This window comes from Suricata suricatta, chromosome 14 (genome assembly GCF_006229205.1).
Source record: "Suricata suricatta isolate VVHF042 chromosome 14, meerkat_22Aug2017_6uvM2_HiC, whole genome shotgun sequence".
Taxonomy (NCBI): domain Eukaryota; kingdom Metazoa; phylum Chordata; class Mammalia; order Carnivora; family Herpestidae; genus Suricata; species Suricata suricatta.
This window is the reverse complement of record NC_043713.1, coordinates 76,438-91,764: the sequence shown is the minus strand read 5'-3', so window position 1 is coordinate 91,764 and position 15,327 is coordinate 76,438. Positions and strand designations below refer to the sequence as shown.

The window sequence follows — 15,327 nt, the reverse complement described above, 5'->3', positions numbered from 1 at the left end:
CGAGGAGCGGCCCGAGCTGCCCGACGCGCGGCTGCCGCGCACCACGTTGTTCCTCTGGTTGGCCGGCTTGACCGTGACGATGAGGTTGTGGCTGTTGGCGATCATCATGTCCGTGACCTGGTCCAGCGTCTTCCCGGCCACCTCGATGCCGTTCACCTCCAGGACCTCGTCGTCCACGGCCAGCAGCCCGGTGCTCTCGGCCAGGCCGCCGGGCACCATGCGCGAGATGAAGATGCCGGGCACCTTCTCCAGGCCCTGCGGGGCCACGCGCACGCTCGTGCCGTCGCGGATGTAGAAGCCCAGCGGCTTCTGGCAGCCGTGCCTGTACAGCCTCACGCGGCGGTGCGTCTCAGGCAGGATGTCCACGTCGATGATGGAGGACACGGGGCGGAAGTCGTGCGGCAGGCCGATGTGCAGGTGTGGGCGCCGGCGGGGGCCGTCCTCGCGCAGCGCCAGCGCCTTCCTCCGGCGGGACAGAGAGCCGGCCCCGAAGCTGCAGTGCTCGGCCTCCTCTGAAACGGCAGAGGGGTGGCGGTCAGGAGGAGAGCACCGAAGGGGAAGGGCACGGCGGCGCCTGCCTGCGGGCCGGGCTGCCCCTGGGGTCCTGTTCTCTGCCGCTTACCTGTAGGCTGCTCCTCGAATGTGCCCTGGGACCCCGCAAAGCTCTGAGGCGGTGGACACCATGCTCCTCTCACGTCTTTCAGCGAATTCCCTACAAGTCTTGCCCATCTGTGTAGGACTTCACTTCTTTGGCAAGTCTCAACCTCTAGGATGATATGCTGGCGTAACTTTCAGTTGTTGCACTGAGCCCACAGGGTCTGGCATCAGTTGACCCGGCCACACAGTTCAAGTACAATGGCCTCCCTACAGTTAGCTCTCTGGAACTCTCTAAAACCACCCCCGCACACCCAACAAAATGACCTAAAGGTGAGGAGGCAGGACTGAGACTACAATAAAGAGAACAATAGATGGAAGGTTTAAAAGTGCCTGAGTGGATTTTGGGAAGACAGCGGAGCGGGCCGGGAACCTCCCCACCAGAGGACCCCAGCAGGGGCAGAACCTCTGTGAGGGGACTGCCTCGGAACTGGGGACCCTGCCGAGGGCTTGCAGCCTGTCCCGGAGAAGTGGCCAATTGTGGTCGATTCCAGCTCTCAGCACGGCAGCCCCTGCCCGGCCCGCACCCCAGCCGAGCGGCAGGCAGCCGTGCACGTGTTTCTGGAGCAGCCTGCAGACGCCAGGTGCACAGAAAGGACCCTGTCCCTCCAGACAGCGGGAGGCCATGCTCTGATCACACAGGTGCAGACACAGGCTGGTGGCCACTGCTGTCACCCCTTCAGCTCCAGCTCCAGCTGAAGTGACTTCAAGGGGATGGAAGGGCCAGTGCCCTCTTGTGCCCTTTTGTTTTTCACTTTCCCCTTTTGGGAGCCACACATTAGAGAACAGGGCACTGAAAAACAGCTGTCTGTATGGGCAAAGTTAGGAGTGACTGTGCACGCCCAAGGGAAGGCTCAGAAAAGACCTGCGAAGACGTTAAATTCACACCTCAGGCTGACACCCAGCACAGAGCCTGCCACAATGAAAAGAACAACAAGAAACAGCAAACCCTGGGGAAGGGGGAGAATCTGATTTCCAGAGTAAACACATCATGAGATTCGAATGTCCAGCGCTCAGCAAATCACAAGGCACATAAAGAAACAGGAGACTTTGGCCCATTGAAAGGGAAAAGATAATTCGACAGAACCTGTTGCTAAAAAAGACCCAGTGTCAGACCTACTAGACAGACTTTAACACAATTGCCTTAAGACCATGGGGAAGATGGTGGAATAGGAGGGTTCAGAGCTCACCTCCTCCCACAGACCCACTGAATACACCCAGGTATCTGTTACATATAATGCAACTCAATCTGAGAACAACCTGAGGCTAGTACAATGGCTCTTCCACACCCAAGGACAGAAAGAAAAAGCGACACCAAGAAGGACAGGAGGGGCAAAGACTGGCATGTGAGAGGGGTATCACAGATGCAGAGAGGATGTCTCACTCTCTGAGGAGTAAGGCGATCAAGCCCCATGGGCACTCATGGACTTGCACCAGGAAGATGAGTCCTCAGAATATCTGGCTTTAAAAATCAGCAAGGCTTAACCCTGGGAACTTTGAAAAACAGTGGAGCCTAATTCCAAGGAAAGCAACAAAGAAATCAGAGAGAAAATAAAAACGTTTCCTGGAGACAAATGAAAATGAAGACACAATAGTTTTTTTTTAGGATGCAATAAAAACAGTTCTAAGAGGGAAGTTATAGCAATATAGACCTACCTCAAGAAACAAACAAAAAGTCTCAAACTACCCTCATATTTACAAAAAGACTATAAAAAGAACAAAGCCCAATGTTAGCACAAGGAAGGAAATAATAAAGACCAGAGTAAAAACAAATGAAATAGAGACCAAAAGCAATAGAAAAGATCAATGAAACTAAGAGCTGTTCTTTGATAAGCAAAACTGATAAACCTTTAGCCAGACTCATCAAGAAAAAAGAGAACTCATGTGAATAAGGTTAGAAATGAGAGAATTTAAAACTCACATCGCAGAAATCCAAAGGATTATAAGAAATTACTATGAAAAATTATACACCAACAAATTGGACAACCTAGAAGAAATGGATAAATTCCTAGAAACATACATTCTTCCTGACTGAATCAGGAAGAAACAGAAAATCTGAACAGACTGATTAGTAATAAAATTCAACTGGTAATCAGAAAACTCCTGAGAAACAAAAAATTCCAGGACCAGATGGCACAGGTGAATGCTACCAATATTTTATATTTAATTTAATTTAATTTAATATTTTATTATTTTACTTGAGAGAGAGAGAGCGAGCGAGTATGAGCAGGGGAGAAGAGTAGAGGGAGAGAGAAAATCCTAAGCTCCAAGCTGAGCAAGGAGCCTGTCGCTGGGATTGATCCCATGACCCTGGGACCACCACCTGAGACGAGACCAAGAGTTGGGATGCTCAACCGGTTGTGCCACCCAGGCTCCCCTCTACTGAACTGTTAAAGAAGAGTGAATTCCTGTCTTTCTCAAGCTATTTCAAAAAGTAGAAGAGGAAGGAAATTTTTAAAATTAATTCTTCAAGGCCAGCATTACTACTATGATACTAAAACTAAGGACACTACAAAAAAAGAAAATAAGAGGCAATGTTCCTGATGAACATAGATGTGAAAATTCTCAACAAAATATTAGCAAACCAAATTCAATGCCACATTAAAAGGATCAAATGGGATTTATTTCAGGGATGCATGGAAGATTCAGTATCTGCAAATCAATCAGATGACCACATTAGCAGAATGTGATCATCTTAATGTATACAGAAAAAATATTTGAGAAAATTCAATATCTGCTTATGATAAAAACTCTCAGCAAAGTGGGTGTAGTGGGAACATACCTCGACATAATAAAGGCCATATATGATAATCTATAGCTTATATCATACTCAATAGTGGAAAGCTGGCATCTTTTCCTCTGAGATCAGAAACAAGTCAATGATGCCCACTCACCAGTTTTATTCAAAATGGTATTAGAAGTTGCAGGTGGAGCAGACAAGAGAAAGAAATAAGGGACATCCAAATTGGGAAGGAAGAAGTAAAACTGTCACTATTTGGGGATTATAAGATTAAATATAGAAAACCCTGAAGACTCCACCAAAAAAACCTGCTAGAATAAATGAATTCAGTAAGGTTGTAGGGTACAAAATCAATACATAGAAATCTACTGTGTATAATAACTAATAACACACTAGCAGAAAGGGAAATTAAGAAAACAATCCCATTTACAACTCCAACAAAAAGTATAAAACACCTAGGAATAAACTTAACTAAGGAAGTGAAAGATCTGTGAACTGAAAGCTGTTAAGACACCGGTGAAAGAAACTGAAGACACAAATAAATGGAAAGATATTCCATGCTCACCGACTGGAAGAATCAATATTGTTAAAATGTCCACTAACTGAAAGCAATCTACAAATTCATTGAAACCCCTATCAAAATCCCCATGGCATTTTTCACAGAAATAGAACAAACAACTCTAAAATTCGTATGAAAGCACAAGACCCCAAACAGCCAAACAATCTTGAGAAAGAACAAAGCTGGAGGCATCGTGCTCCCTGATTTCAAACTAGATTACAAAGCTGTAGTAAACAGAACTGTACGGCATTGGCATAAGAACAGACCATAGACCAGGACGCCTGGGGGGCTCAGTCGGTTCAGGGTCCAACTCTTGATTTCGGGTCAGGTTGTGATATCATGGTTGATGAGATTGAGCCCCACATCAGGCTCTTCTCTGACAGAGCAGAGCCTGCTTGGGACTAACCGACTCTCTCTCTCTCTCTCTCTCACCCCCAACTCCCATCTGTCCCTCCCGTGCTCACACTTCTCTCTCTCAAATAAACATTAAAAAAATTTTTAAAAGAATAGATGATAGACCAATAGAACACATAGAGAGCCCAGAAATAAACTCACACATATATGGTCAATTAATTTACGACAAAGGACACAAGAATATACACTGGGGGAAGGCCATGAAGACTGGCCAACCATATGCAAAAGGATGAAACTAGACTATTATTATCTTATGCCATACACAAAAATTAGCACAAACACTGGTTTGAAAAGATACAGGCACTCATATGTTTATTGCAGCATTAATTATAACAGCGAAGATGTGGAAGCAGCCCAAGTGTCCACTGATGGATGAATAAAGAAGATGTGGTACCCACATTACTCACCCATAAAGAGTGAAGTCTTCCCATTTGTGACAATGTGGATGGACCTTGACCGCATTATGCTAAGTGAAATAAGTCAGACACAAACATCACATGATTTCACTTGCATGCAGAGTCTAAAAAACTAAAACAAAATAAATAAAAATAACAAAACCAGAAGCAGACTCCTAAATACAGAGAAAAAACTGGTGGCTGCCAGAGGGGAGAGGGTTACAGGACAGCATAAAGCAGGGGAAGGGGATTAAGAGGTACAAACCTCCAGTTATAAAATAAACAAGTCACAGGGACAAAAAGTACAGCATAGGGAATGTAGTCACTAGTACTGATAACTCTTTGGTAACGGATGGTAATTACACTTTCTGTAGTGACCGTTTATTAATGTATATAATTGTTGAACCACTACCATACACCTGAAAATGCAACTTACTAAAGTTACAAAAAAAAGGCTTAAAAATGCTCAAGAAACTAAAGGAAGATGTAGAGGAAGAAAGAAGATGAGGTATGAACAAAATTGAGATACTGATAGGCAGAAAATCTAAAATGTAACCAAATAGAAATTCTGGAGCTGAAAAGTATAAATAATCAAAATGAAAAAATCATGGTCAGATATGAATAGGTAGAAGGAATTGAATATAAGCAATGAAAGTTAGCATGTCTAAGAAACAGAAAGAAAAAAAAGCTTGAAGAACAGTGAATAGAGCCTAAAGAAACTTCGAGACACCGTTTGGGAAACAAACACGTGCATCACTGGAGTCTCAGAAGAAGAGAAGGTGGCAGCGGGAAGCGGAAGAAATAATGCCTGAAAACTTCCAGAGCTGATGAAATGCATGAATATAAACACCTAATAAATTCAACGAACTCTAAGATGAACTCAAACAGACCCACATGTAGACACATTATAATCAAACTTTATGAAGACAAAGAGACTCTTGAAAGCAGCAAGAAATGAGTCACCATATACAAGGGATCATTAACAGATTATCAGTAATTTATCATTAACATTTCTCATCAGAAACTGGAGGCCAGGAGGCAATCGGCTATGCATTCAAAGTATTAGAAGAAAATAACTATCAACCAAGAATCCTGTATCCAGCAAACTGTCTTTGCTAAGTGAGGGAAAAATTCACACACTCCCAGATAAATAAAGGCTGAGAGAGTTTGTATTACTGGACCTGCCTGGCAAGGGAGTCCTGCAGGTGAAATGAAGGACAACTAGACAGTGACTTGAAGCTGTGTGAGAAATAAAGATCGGAATCAAGGCAAATACAGGGCTATTCTAAGAGCCAGTAGTATTATGACAACTGTCTGTAGGGACTCTTTTTGTTCCTACACGATTTAAGAGACTAATACATTTAAAGGATAAAAATTATTTGTCTAAAAGCTGGTAGTGTTGTAACTTTGGTTTGTAACATCAAATTTTGTCATCTGCACAACGTAAAAGACTGATGTATTTACAAGGATTACAGTTTAAGTCTTTGGGCTCACATGTATCATGCAATTTTGTGACACCAACGACTGAGGGGGTGAGGATGGAGCTGTTGTGCTGGTACCGAACTTCTGCTTCTATAAACTAATATTAGATCCTTCAGGAGTTAGATGTAATCTCTCTGGTAGCCACCAGGAAAGTTACTATAGAATTGACACAAAGGACATTAAGAAGGGATTTAAACATTTCACTACAAAAAAATTAACACAAAAGAGGAGAGGAATGCAAGCTAGGAGGGACAAAAAGGCTAAGGGACATGTTGAAAACAAACAGCATAGGGACAGAAGTCCCTTCTTATCAGAGGTTACTTTATATGTAAATGAACTAAGCTCTAAAATCAAAACACAGGTTGGCAGAATGAATAAAAACACATGAACCAACAATATGCTGTCTTGACCAAAGACTCTCTTGTGACCCAATGACAAACACAGGTAGAAAGTGAAAGGAAAAGGAGGTTCCATGAAAATAATAACCAAAGGAGAGCAGGAGTGGTTCTACTCATATCAGATGAAACAGACTTTAAATAACAAAGGTTACACAAGACAGGATATTATATATTAATAAAGGGCTCAATAGAGCAAGAAGATATAACAGTGACAAACATTTACATACGTAGTAACAGACCATCGAAAGTTATGCGGCAAAACGTGACATAGCTGAAGGTGGAGATAGTTCTAAAATAACAGCTGTAGACTCCAAAACCCCTCTCATAATACGGGATACAAAAATCAGACAAGATAGATAGGCAAACAGCATACAACACAGTAGGCCAACTAGATCTAATAGATACACACAGAACATTCCACCCAACAACAAGGGCATACTTGATTTCCCCAAGTGCACCTGGGACATTTTCCAAAATAGACCAAATGTTAAGCCTCCAATAAAGTTTCCATAGATTTTAAAAGATAGATATCATACAAAGTATCTTCCCTGACCCCAGCATAATGAGGTAGAAATCAGTAACATAAAAAAAGACTGGAAAATTCACCAAAATATGAAAACTAAGCAACACTTTGTAACAACCAATGGCTCAAAGAAGAAATCACACTGAAATGAGAAAATACTTAACAGATGAATGAAAACAAAAACACAACATACCAAAACTCATGGGATGCAGCAAAAGCAATGCTGAGAAGGAAACTGAGAGCTATCAACACTTGCATTAAAGCCAAGAAAGATCGCAAATCAACAACCTGATTTTACGACTTAAAGAACTAGAAAAATAAGAACAAATTACACTCAAAGCCAGCAGAAGGAAGGAAATGATAATGACTAGAGAGATGTGAAGTACAGAATAGAAAAACAATAGAGAAAATCAATGAAAGAATTTGGTTCTTCAAAAAGACTAATAATATTGATGAACCTTTAGCTAAATGGACTAAGAAAAAGACAAGGCATGGCGCGCCTAGGTGGCTCAGTCAGTTAAGCGTCCAACTTTGGCTCAGGTCATGACCTTGCCAAAGGTTTGATCCCCACGTTGGGCTCTGTGCTGACAGCTTGGAGCCTGAAGTCTGCTTTGGAGTCTGTGTCTCCCTCTCTGTCTGCCCTTCCCCCACTTGAACACGCGTGTGCGGGCATGCGTACGCTCTCTCTCAAAAATAAATAAGCTAAAAAAAGACTCAAATTAGTAAAATCAGAAATTAAAGTGGGGACATTGCTACCATTTCTACAGAAATGAAGTAAGAAAGTACTATGAGCAATTGCATGCCAACAAATTGGGTAACCTAGATGGACAAATTTCTAGAATCATAAAACCTACCAAGGCCGAATCATTAAGAAATACAAAAGCAGAATAGATCTGTAAACAGTAAGGAGATTGAATCAGTGACCAGTAATCTCTCAACAAAGAACAGCCCTGGACCTGATGGCTTTACTGATGAATTCTGCCGAACATTAAAGAAGAGATAATACCAATCTTTCTCCAACTTGTCAAAAAATTCGAAGAAGAGAATACTTCCTAACTAATTCTAAGGCTAGCATTATGCTGATACCCAAGCCAGAAAAGACATCCTGCACAAGGGAAAAAAGCCCACAGACCAATATTCTTTATTTAATCACTGATGCAAAAATACTCTGCAAAATACTTGTAAACAAAGTGTAGCAGTATATTAAGAGGGCTATACACCATGACCCAAGTGGGATTCCCCCCTGGAATGCAAGGGTGATTCAACACAGAAAAATCAATGTGATGTACCATATCAATAAAATGAAGGGGAAAACACATCATCTTGATGCAGAAAAAGCATTTGACAAAAATACAACACCCTTTCATTATAAAAACACTCAACAAAATAGGACTAAAAGCAAACTGCCTCCACATAAGAAAATCTACATCTGAAAAATTCATAGCAAACATAACACTTAATGGTGGAAAAAAAAAGCTTTCCCTCTAAGAGCAGGAAGAAGGCATAGACTGCTGCTTCCCTGACTTCTGTTCAACACAGTCCTGGAATTCCTGGCTAGAGCAGTTAGGCATGAAAAAGAAAACACATCCAAACTGGAAAGGAAGAAGTAAAATCATCTTTTTTGCAGATGATCTGATCTTAAATGTAGAAAATGCTAAAGATTTCATAAAAAAGGTATTAGCTCTAATAAGTGAATTCTGCAAAGTAACATGATACAAATGAACACACAAAAAGCAGTTTTTCGTAAATGAGCAATGAATAATCTGAGGAGAAAATTACAAAAACAACTCCATCTAACATGGCATTGAAAAGTAAAATACTTAGGAATTAACTTAGCCAAGGAGGTGAAGACTTGTACAATGAACACTACAGAACACTGCTGAAAGAAATCAAGACATAAATAAATGGGGGGGGGGGCGCCTGGGTGGTTCAGTGGGTTGGGCATCTAACACTTGATTTCAGCTCAAGGTCAGTATCTCAGTGTCGTGGCATCAAGCCCCACGTAAGGCTCTTTGCTGAGCATGGAGTGTGCTTAAAATTCTCTCTCTTCCTCTCCCTCTGCCCCTCTCCCCTCCTCAAAAAATGTTTTTAAAAAGACCTAAATAAATGGAAACACATCCCATTGATCATGAACTGAGAGACTTATGGTTAAATGTCAGTGTTATCCTAAATGCTTTACAGATTCATTGGAATTCTTATCAAAACCCAATGGCTATTTTTTTTTTGCAGAGACACTAAAACCTATTCTAAAATTCATATTGAATCTCAAGAAATCCCAAATAGCCCAAATAATCCTGAAAATGAAGAACAAAACTAGAATAGTTGTGCTTCCTGATTTTAAAACTAACCAGAAAGCTACATTAATCAAAAAAGTATAGCACTGGGATAAAGACAGGCATACCAGTGGAACAGAAGAGAGAGCCCAGAAGTAAGCCCTCACAGACACGTCCGTGGGGAAAGAAGTGTCTTCTCAAGGAACGCGGCTGGGAAAGCTGGGCTCCCACAGGAGGAGGAGGAGGCTGGGTGCCTACCGAAGGCCACACACACAAAATTGACAAAAAATGATCAGAGACCTAAATCTTAAGACCTCACGCTATAAAATATAGGAGAAAACACAGGAGAAAAGCTTCATAATATTGGATGTAGCAGTGACTTACTGGATTTGACACCAAAGGCACAGGCAACAGAAGGAAAAAACCAAATTGGATTCATGCAAATTTTAAACATTTTGTGCATCACAAGGTGAACAAAAGAGTAAAAAAGAGGTAAGCCACAGAATGGGAGACAGTGTTTGCAAATTGCATATCTTATTGGGATTACTATTCAGAATATAGAAAACTCCTAAAACTCAGTAGCAGGATCCCAATTCAGAAATGGGAAGAGCTCACCATATATACAAATACCAAATAACTTCTGTATATCTAGTATACACACAGTGTACACCAGCTGCACACCTGAACTGCTAAAACGTTATATGTCGACTATACCTCAGTTTAAAAAACCCAGTTGTGGTGATGGCAACAACAACAAAAAGACAAAGGATTTGGATGTTTCTCCAAAGAAGATACACAAATGTTCACGAGACACAGAATGATGCTGAACATCACTAATAATTAGAGAAATGCAAACTCAAAATGTGGTTTATCCACACGGTGGAATATTATTCAGCCTTTAAAAGGACGGCAGGCCTGACACCTGTTCGAACGAGCCGCACAGAGAACATGATGCTCGGGGGTGCGAGCGAGTCACAAGAAGACAAACCCTGCGGCGCTCCACTCACACGAAGGCCGTAGCGGAGCCACAGCCACACAGAAAGCAGGGTGGTGGTGCAGGAGTACTGTTTAATGGGGAACGCGTTTCAGTTTTGCAGATGAAAGAGCGGATGCATGGCAGTGATGGGGGCATGGAATCCTACATGAAAAAACCTTAACAGATGGAAAATTTTATGACAATAAAAAAACGGGAACAAAATCCAAAAAATTCTTCTAGGTGACAGTATTGCACTTCCCCTTCTTTGCCTTCAAAGGACGCATTCCAGATGGCATCTGGGTAGGCTCGGGGGCCCGCCAGTGACCATCACTCCCTTTCATCCTCCGCGGTATCGATTTTCATGGTTGCACATGACCTGGGTCAGACGTGCGCTCGTATCATAAGCAAACAATCCGTGCTGCGAAGGGGAAGTCCTGGGGCCACTGGCGAGTGAGGTGTGTGCTCCTGCTCCAGGGCACCCCCAAGGGAGCCCCCTCTGTGGCACAGGGGGTCCCCACGAGGCCACGGTCATGCCTCTGTTCCCACCAACAATCCGGGGGGAGGGCTCCAGGTGCCAGGAGCTTTCGTGGGGACAGAAGGCTGGCCTCAAGGACTCCCTGAACTTCGCCTGCTGAGTGTCTAAAAATGTTCTCCGTAGTTCCTCTTTCACTTGTAAATCAGAGACTCCGTTCTTTTTCTAGGTTAGTCAGCAATCAGCACTTAGGAATGAAGTGTTTGCCAACTGGCAGTGTGACCGAAGATATGTTCAGTGCTCGGCAGAGAAAGCGAGTCATTTTTCCTTAGTTTTGGTTAGTATTTGACAGGACGAGACAGGTGGGGAGCAGGGGCAGCAGCGCCAGAAACAGGAGAAGCCCGGTCCTTGGGACGGTCCTGCAGGTGTTCTTGGAGGGGGAGGAACCTGGGCGCCACATTCCCTCCTACTGTCCAGGGGGCTGTGGGTCCAGTCAGGATGCGACCCAGGTGCTCTGCCCTCCGCGGGCCATGGGGAATCCAACAAAAGCCAAACGCATTCACTCCTCAACCACGGAGAGTGTCAGGAGCTGAACTTAAAGTGACATTTTCAAAAGTTGAAAGCAGAGGAAGGAAATAGGCAGGTGGCATTTGGGAGCCTTGAAGGAAGCATCTCCTTGGGTCAGAATGACATAGTTTTGTTGTTCTTTCCTCTCCTTTAGATAAATACACACCCCCGCCCCCCGCCCCCGCCCCCTTCCAGCCTCTGGGGCTCCCCAGGGAAAGTGCTTCTGGGACCGGATGAAAGTGGTTTGCAGAGCAGCTGGCCCCACGCATGTGTGCGAGTTTCCTGCACCTGATCCCAGGGAGTCGGCTGCATCCCAAATGTCTCCAGACACCCCCCTTCCCGCCGGGTGCCCCTGCAGTGGTGGCAGCAAGAACACGCTTGTGCACCCACGGAACAGTCTGCATGTCAAGGCTGGCTCTTCCTTACTCTCAGGACAGAAGACTGATTAGGCAGAGATGAGCGCCGGGCAGTGCAAGGGGGATGCTGGGTGGGGACAGGAGGAGAGTGGTCCTCAGCTGTCGTGGGAGCCGCTAGCAGAGCGTCTGTGAGTGCCCATCGGTCACTTTCTCTCCAAAATGTGTCATTCTTCTCTTAGTTCCAGGAGCCCAATACACACCTTCCCAGCTGTGAGTCACCAGTCGATCAGTGAGTTCTTGTCATTATCCACTCGGATAAGGGCCAGGATTTTTGAGAAAAGGTAATTTTTAAAATCATATTTGTAATATCTGAATACGTTCTGCGCTCCTCTGCAGACATGACTACTGGTTGTCTGTGCTTTTGCTGTTTATCGAAATGGATCTTGCTATTCTCGCCACCCTGCCTTTGTTCCCTCATCGTGCGGAAGGGCTCGTGCTTCCTGCTGCTGCCACGCTGAGCCTGACGTGCTCAGCACGTGCTCACTGAAGTCCTTCCAGGGTCAGGAGCCCCTGTCCTGAGGAAGCCAGAACTACTAGGAGAGAGACACCCACGTGACCTGGGGCAAAACTGGGAGATGCCTTGGGCAGAGCCAGGGGCCACGCATCCTCTGGGGTAGCAGGGTGCGATGGTGAGTCTGCCGCTGGGAGGGAGCTGTGTCTGGGCCCTCGAGGTGGGAAGCTGCCCTTGGGATGCGGCCCAGGGCCTGGGACAGAGTGGGCTCCCCCAGACTGAACACTAACCCCAACAAAGGCATCTGCCCCTATGACTAGCTCACCCTCAGGTATGGGCCGACTCCAGGTGGGGCCCACATGGGAAATGGCAGCTCCCTGGACAGGGGCCTTGCAGTGTCTCCATGGATGACAGGTCCCGGCTGCCGGTGCCCACCAGCCCACACCCCTTCCCGAAGGTGGGTCCAGCCCAAGGCTGTTTATTCAGGGAGGTGTGGGGCTGGGCTGGGTACTCGAGGCCCAACCCTCAACCAGACACTGGGCAGCCTGATGTTGGGTGGGGAGTGGGAGGGAACCAGGCTAGTTCTGGGCCAGGAGAGACAACAGTCATGAGTCTCCGTATGTGAAGGGCTTCTGCACAGACATGGGGGGGTGAGGTGGGGAGGAGGGCGCCAAGTGGGAGGACAGACGTGGCCTGAGTCCCTCTCTGTTCACACCGCTGGCCCGCAGACCTGGAGCTGGAGCAGACCCCGTCTTCCCCAAGCTGGCGTGTCTTCAAGCCTCAGTTTACCCGACTTCGATGGTATATTCCCTCTTGCAGGCCTGGGTGTGGCTCCGCCTCTGTGTCACCATGGTGGGGCCCACAGGTGAGTAGGCACTCCAGGCATGATGCATGACTGAGCAGACTGAGCTCCAGGGTAAGCCCGGACCTCAGGGCACTAACGCAGACCTCCACTCCCAAAGGTGTACAGATCTCTGCTCCCAGAAGACTGTGTGCATCTCCCAACCTCTGCTGAGTCCAACTGAAACCCTGGACTTGACATGTGATAGTCACGTGAAGAGACGCCGAGGGACAAGAAGGCAGGCGGGGTGGGGGGTGAGCCCCAGCTGTTCTGTGCCGTTCCGTTCAGATGGTCCCAACTGTCCCAAATGAAAACTAACACAAGCCAGAAAGGGCAGCTTGAAAGAGAACCTTTTAGACCCAGACTGCCCCACCCCATTCAAACATGACAGACAAATGCAACCATAATCGGCAGCAAAGGCTGAGTGAGGAGCCCTGGAGGGGTGAGCAGAGGCCACAAGGGGCCTGGAGAGCTGCCCTGCGCCTGAGTGTAAAGTGGTCCCCCGGGACCAGCTGGAGCACCTTCCCCCCAGTAGTAAGGAGCTGCCCACGGACACTGACGCAGTGCAGCAGGAAGGCTAAACGTGAGTCCATATGAACATGGAGCACGGCCAAGCACACGAGATAAAGAATTGGGCCAAGGAGAAGAGCGGACGTCCAGTGACAAAATGGTGACCTGCCAGGACAGCCCCACACGTGTGCAGCACCATGGAGCAGACGCATGTGTGCACCAACCTCTGCACGTGGAACCGGGTGGGGTCCCCAGAGGGTCTGCAGAACAGGAGACCCCACGGTTCCACGACCAGTAGGGCCCAGCCGGCATTTCCAGAACAGCCACATACAGTGGAACACACGCTCTGTTCACGTGTCCACGGGACACACATGGCCACTGCAGGCCTATGACAATCTGAAATCCTGCCATGTGTTTTCGACAGTGTCTCTGGTTCCTGAGCTCAACGTGGAGCTTGGTACAGAGAGACCACAGGAAAACCTCCAAACACTCGGGAAGAACACCCTTCTAAATATCTCCAAGGAAAAAAACCAATACTGAACAGGGTGAAAATGACGCACAGCCCAGGACAGGGTGCAGGATGGCACCTGAGGCGGGGTGGGCACCAGGGGTGCTGCAGTCAGTTCTCTGGGTCCCATGTCTCACAGCCCAAAACAGATAGAATGAAGGAAATAACAGAGACAGGAAGTGAGTTCATGAAGCTGAAACAACAGAGAAAAATCAATGAAAGTGAGAGCATGGTCTTCCTGTCGGTCTGAAGGGGGTGCAGTCATCCTGTGGCCCTTCCCCCCCAGGTCCTGGACCCTTCCCCAGTGGTGCTGGGCCCTTCTCTGTTGAGCCCCTGGTCTGTGGCCCTTCCCCCCCAGGTCCTGGGCCACTGGCACTTCACGCATCCCCATCTGTGCTCCAGGCTTGTTGGGGCCTGCCCATCACCTCTGTTTCTCCAGTACTTAGCCTGCAAGTATGCCTTCCAGCTTTGCTGGGGCCTCTCCTCCCCATCTGTCTCATGTGCTCACCAGACCATCCTAACATCCCACCATGCCAAGCCCAAGTGACTGCCAACACATGTTCTCTCTTCTTGGGGCTGAAATCTGTCAAACTTCAAGGGGCATCCCTGCCGTGATATTTTCTCTTCTTGTCTATAGGGCTAGGAGCTTATAGCTTTCATATTTGAGTGTTTTTTGTGGGATCCATATTGTTCTCCACTAGTATCATGCCTGATTATTGGGTCCACAGTGAGAGCATCGAGCTGCTGGCTCCTGGGGTGCCGGGCTTAAGAGAGGGGCCTCACTACCCAGCTAACAATGGTGTAAAGTACATACCAGCCAACTTCACATTTTAATAAATGTTTTGTTGTAATGGTGTTGAATTGCTAACCTCTATCAGGCTGCCAGAAAACATTCTCATTTATCATTTCCACTTATTTCCTGAGCGACAAAGCTCCCACTTTGTCACCATCTGGACTTATAAACAAATGCTGACTCTTCCCATGTTTCTCCTCTGAAATGAAGGTGGTCCTGCCAACAGAGTCCCCCACACCACACTGCCTGAGCCCCCAAAACCTGTGGTCAGGCTGGCGCTGGTCATTAACTGCTGTGTTCCTGCTATCAGCCGCACCCACCCCACATAACACGCGCCCAGCAGTCCTGGCCAGAA

The 15,327-nt window shown here is 46.2% G+C and overlaps 1 protein-coding gene and 1 long non-coding RNA gene across 2 annotated transcripts in view; one reads left to right on the top strand and one right to left on the bottom strand.

Annotated features, from left to right (window-relative positions):
* PARD6G (par-6 family cell polarity regulator gamma) overlaps nt 1-15,327 on the bottom strand; it is a gene marked incomplete at its 5' end in the record, with an annotated part of 59,611 nt that overhangs the window by 2,001 nt on the left and 42,283 nt on the right. The window contains 1 exon segment of the mRNA XM_029922752.1: nt 3-512. Coding sequence (XP_029778612.1) covers nt 3-512 — 510 coding nt within the window.
* LOC115277693 lies at nt 12,264-14,982 on the top strand. The gene is made up of 3 exons (XR_003902480.1): nt 12,264-12,498; nt 13,049-13,185; nt 13,283-14,982. It is a non-coding gene; the product is annotated as an uncharacterized LOC115277693 (long non-coding RNA).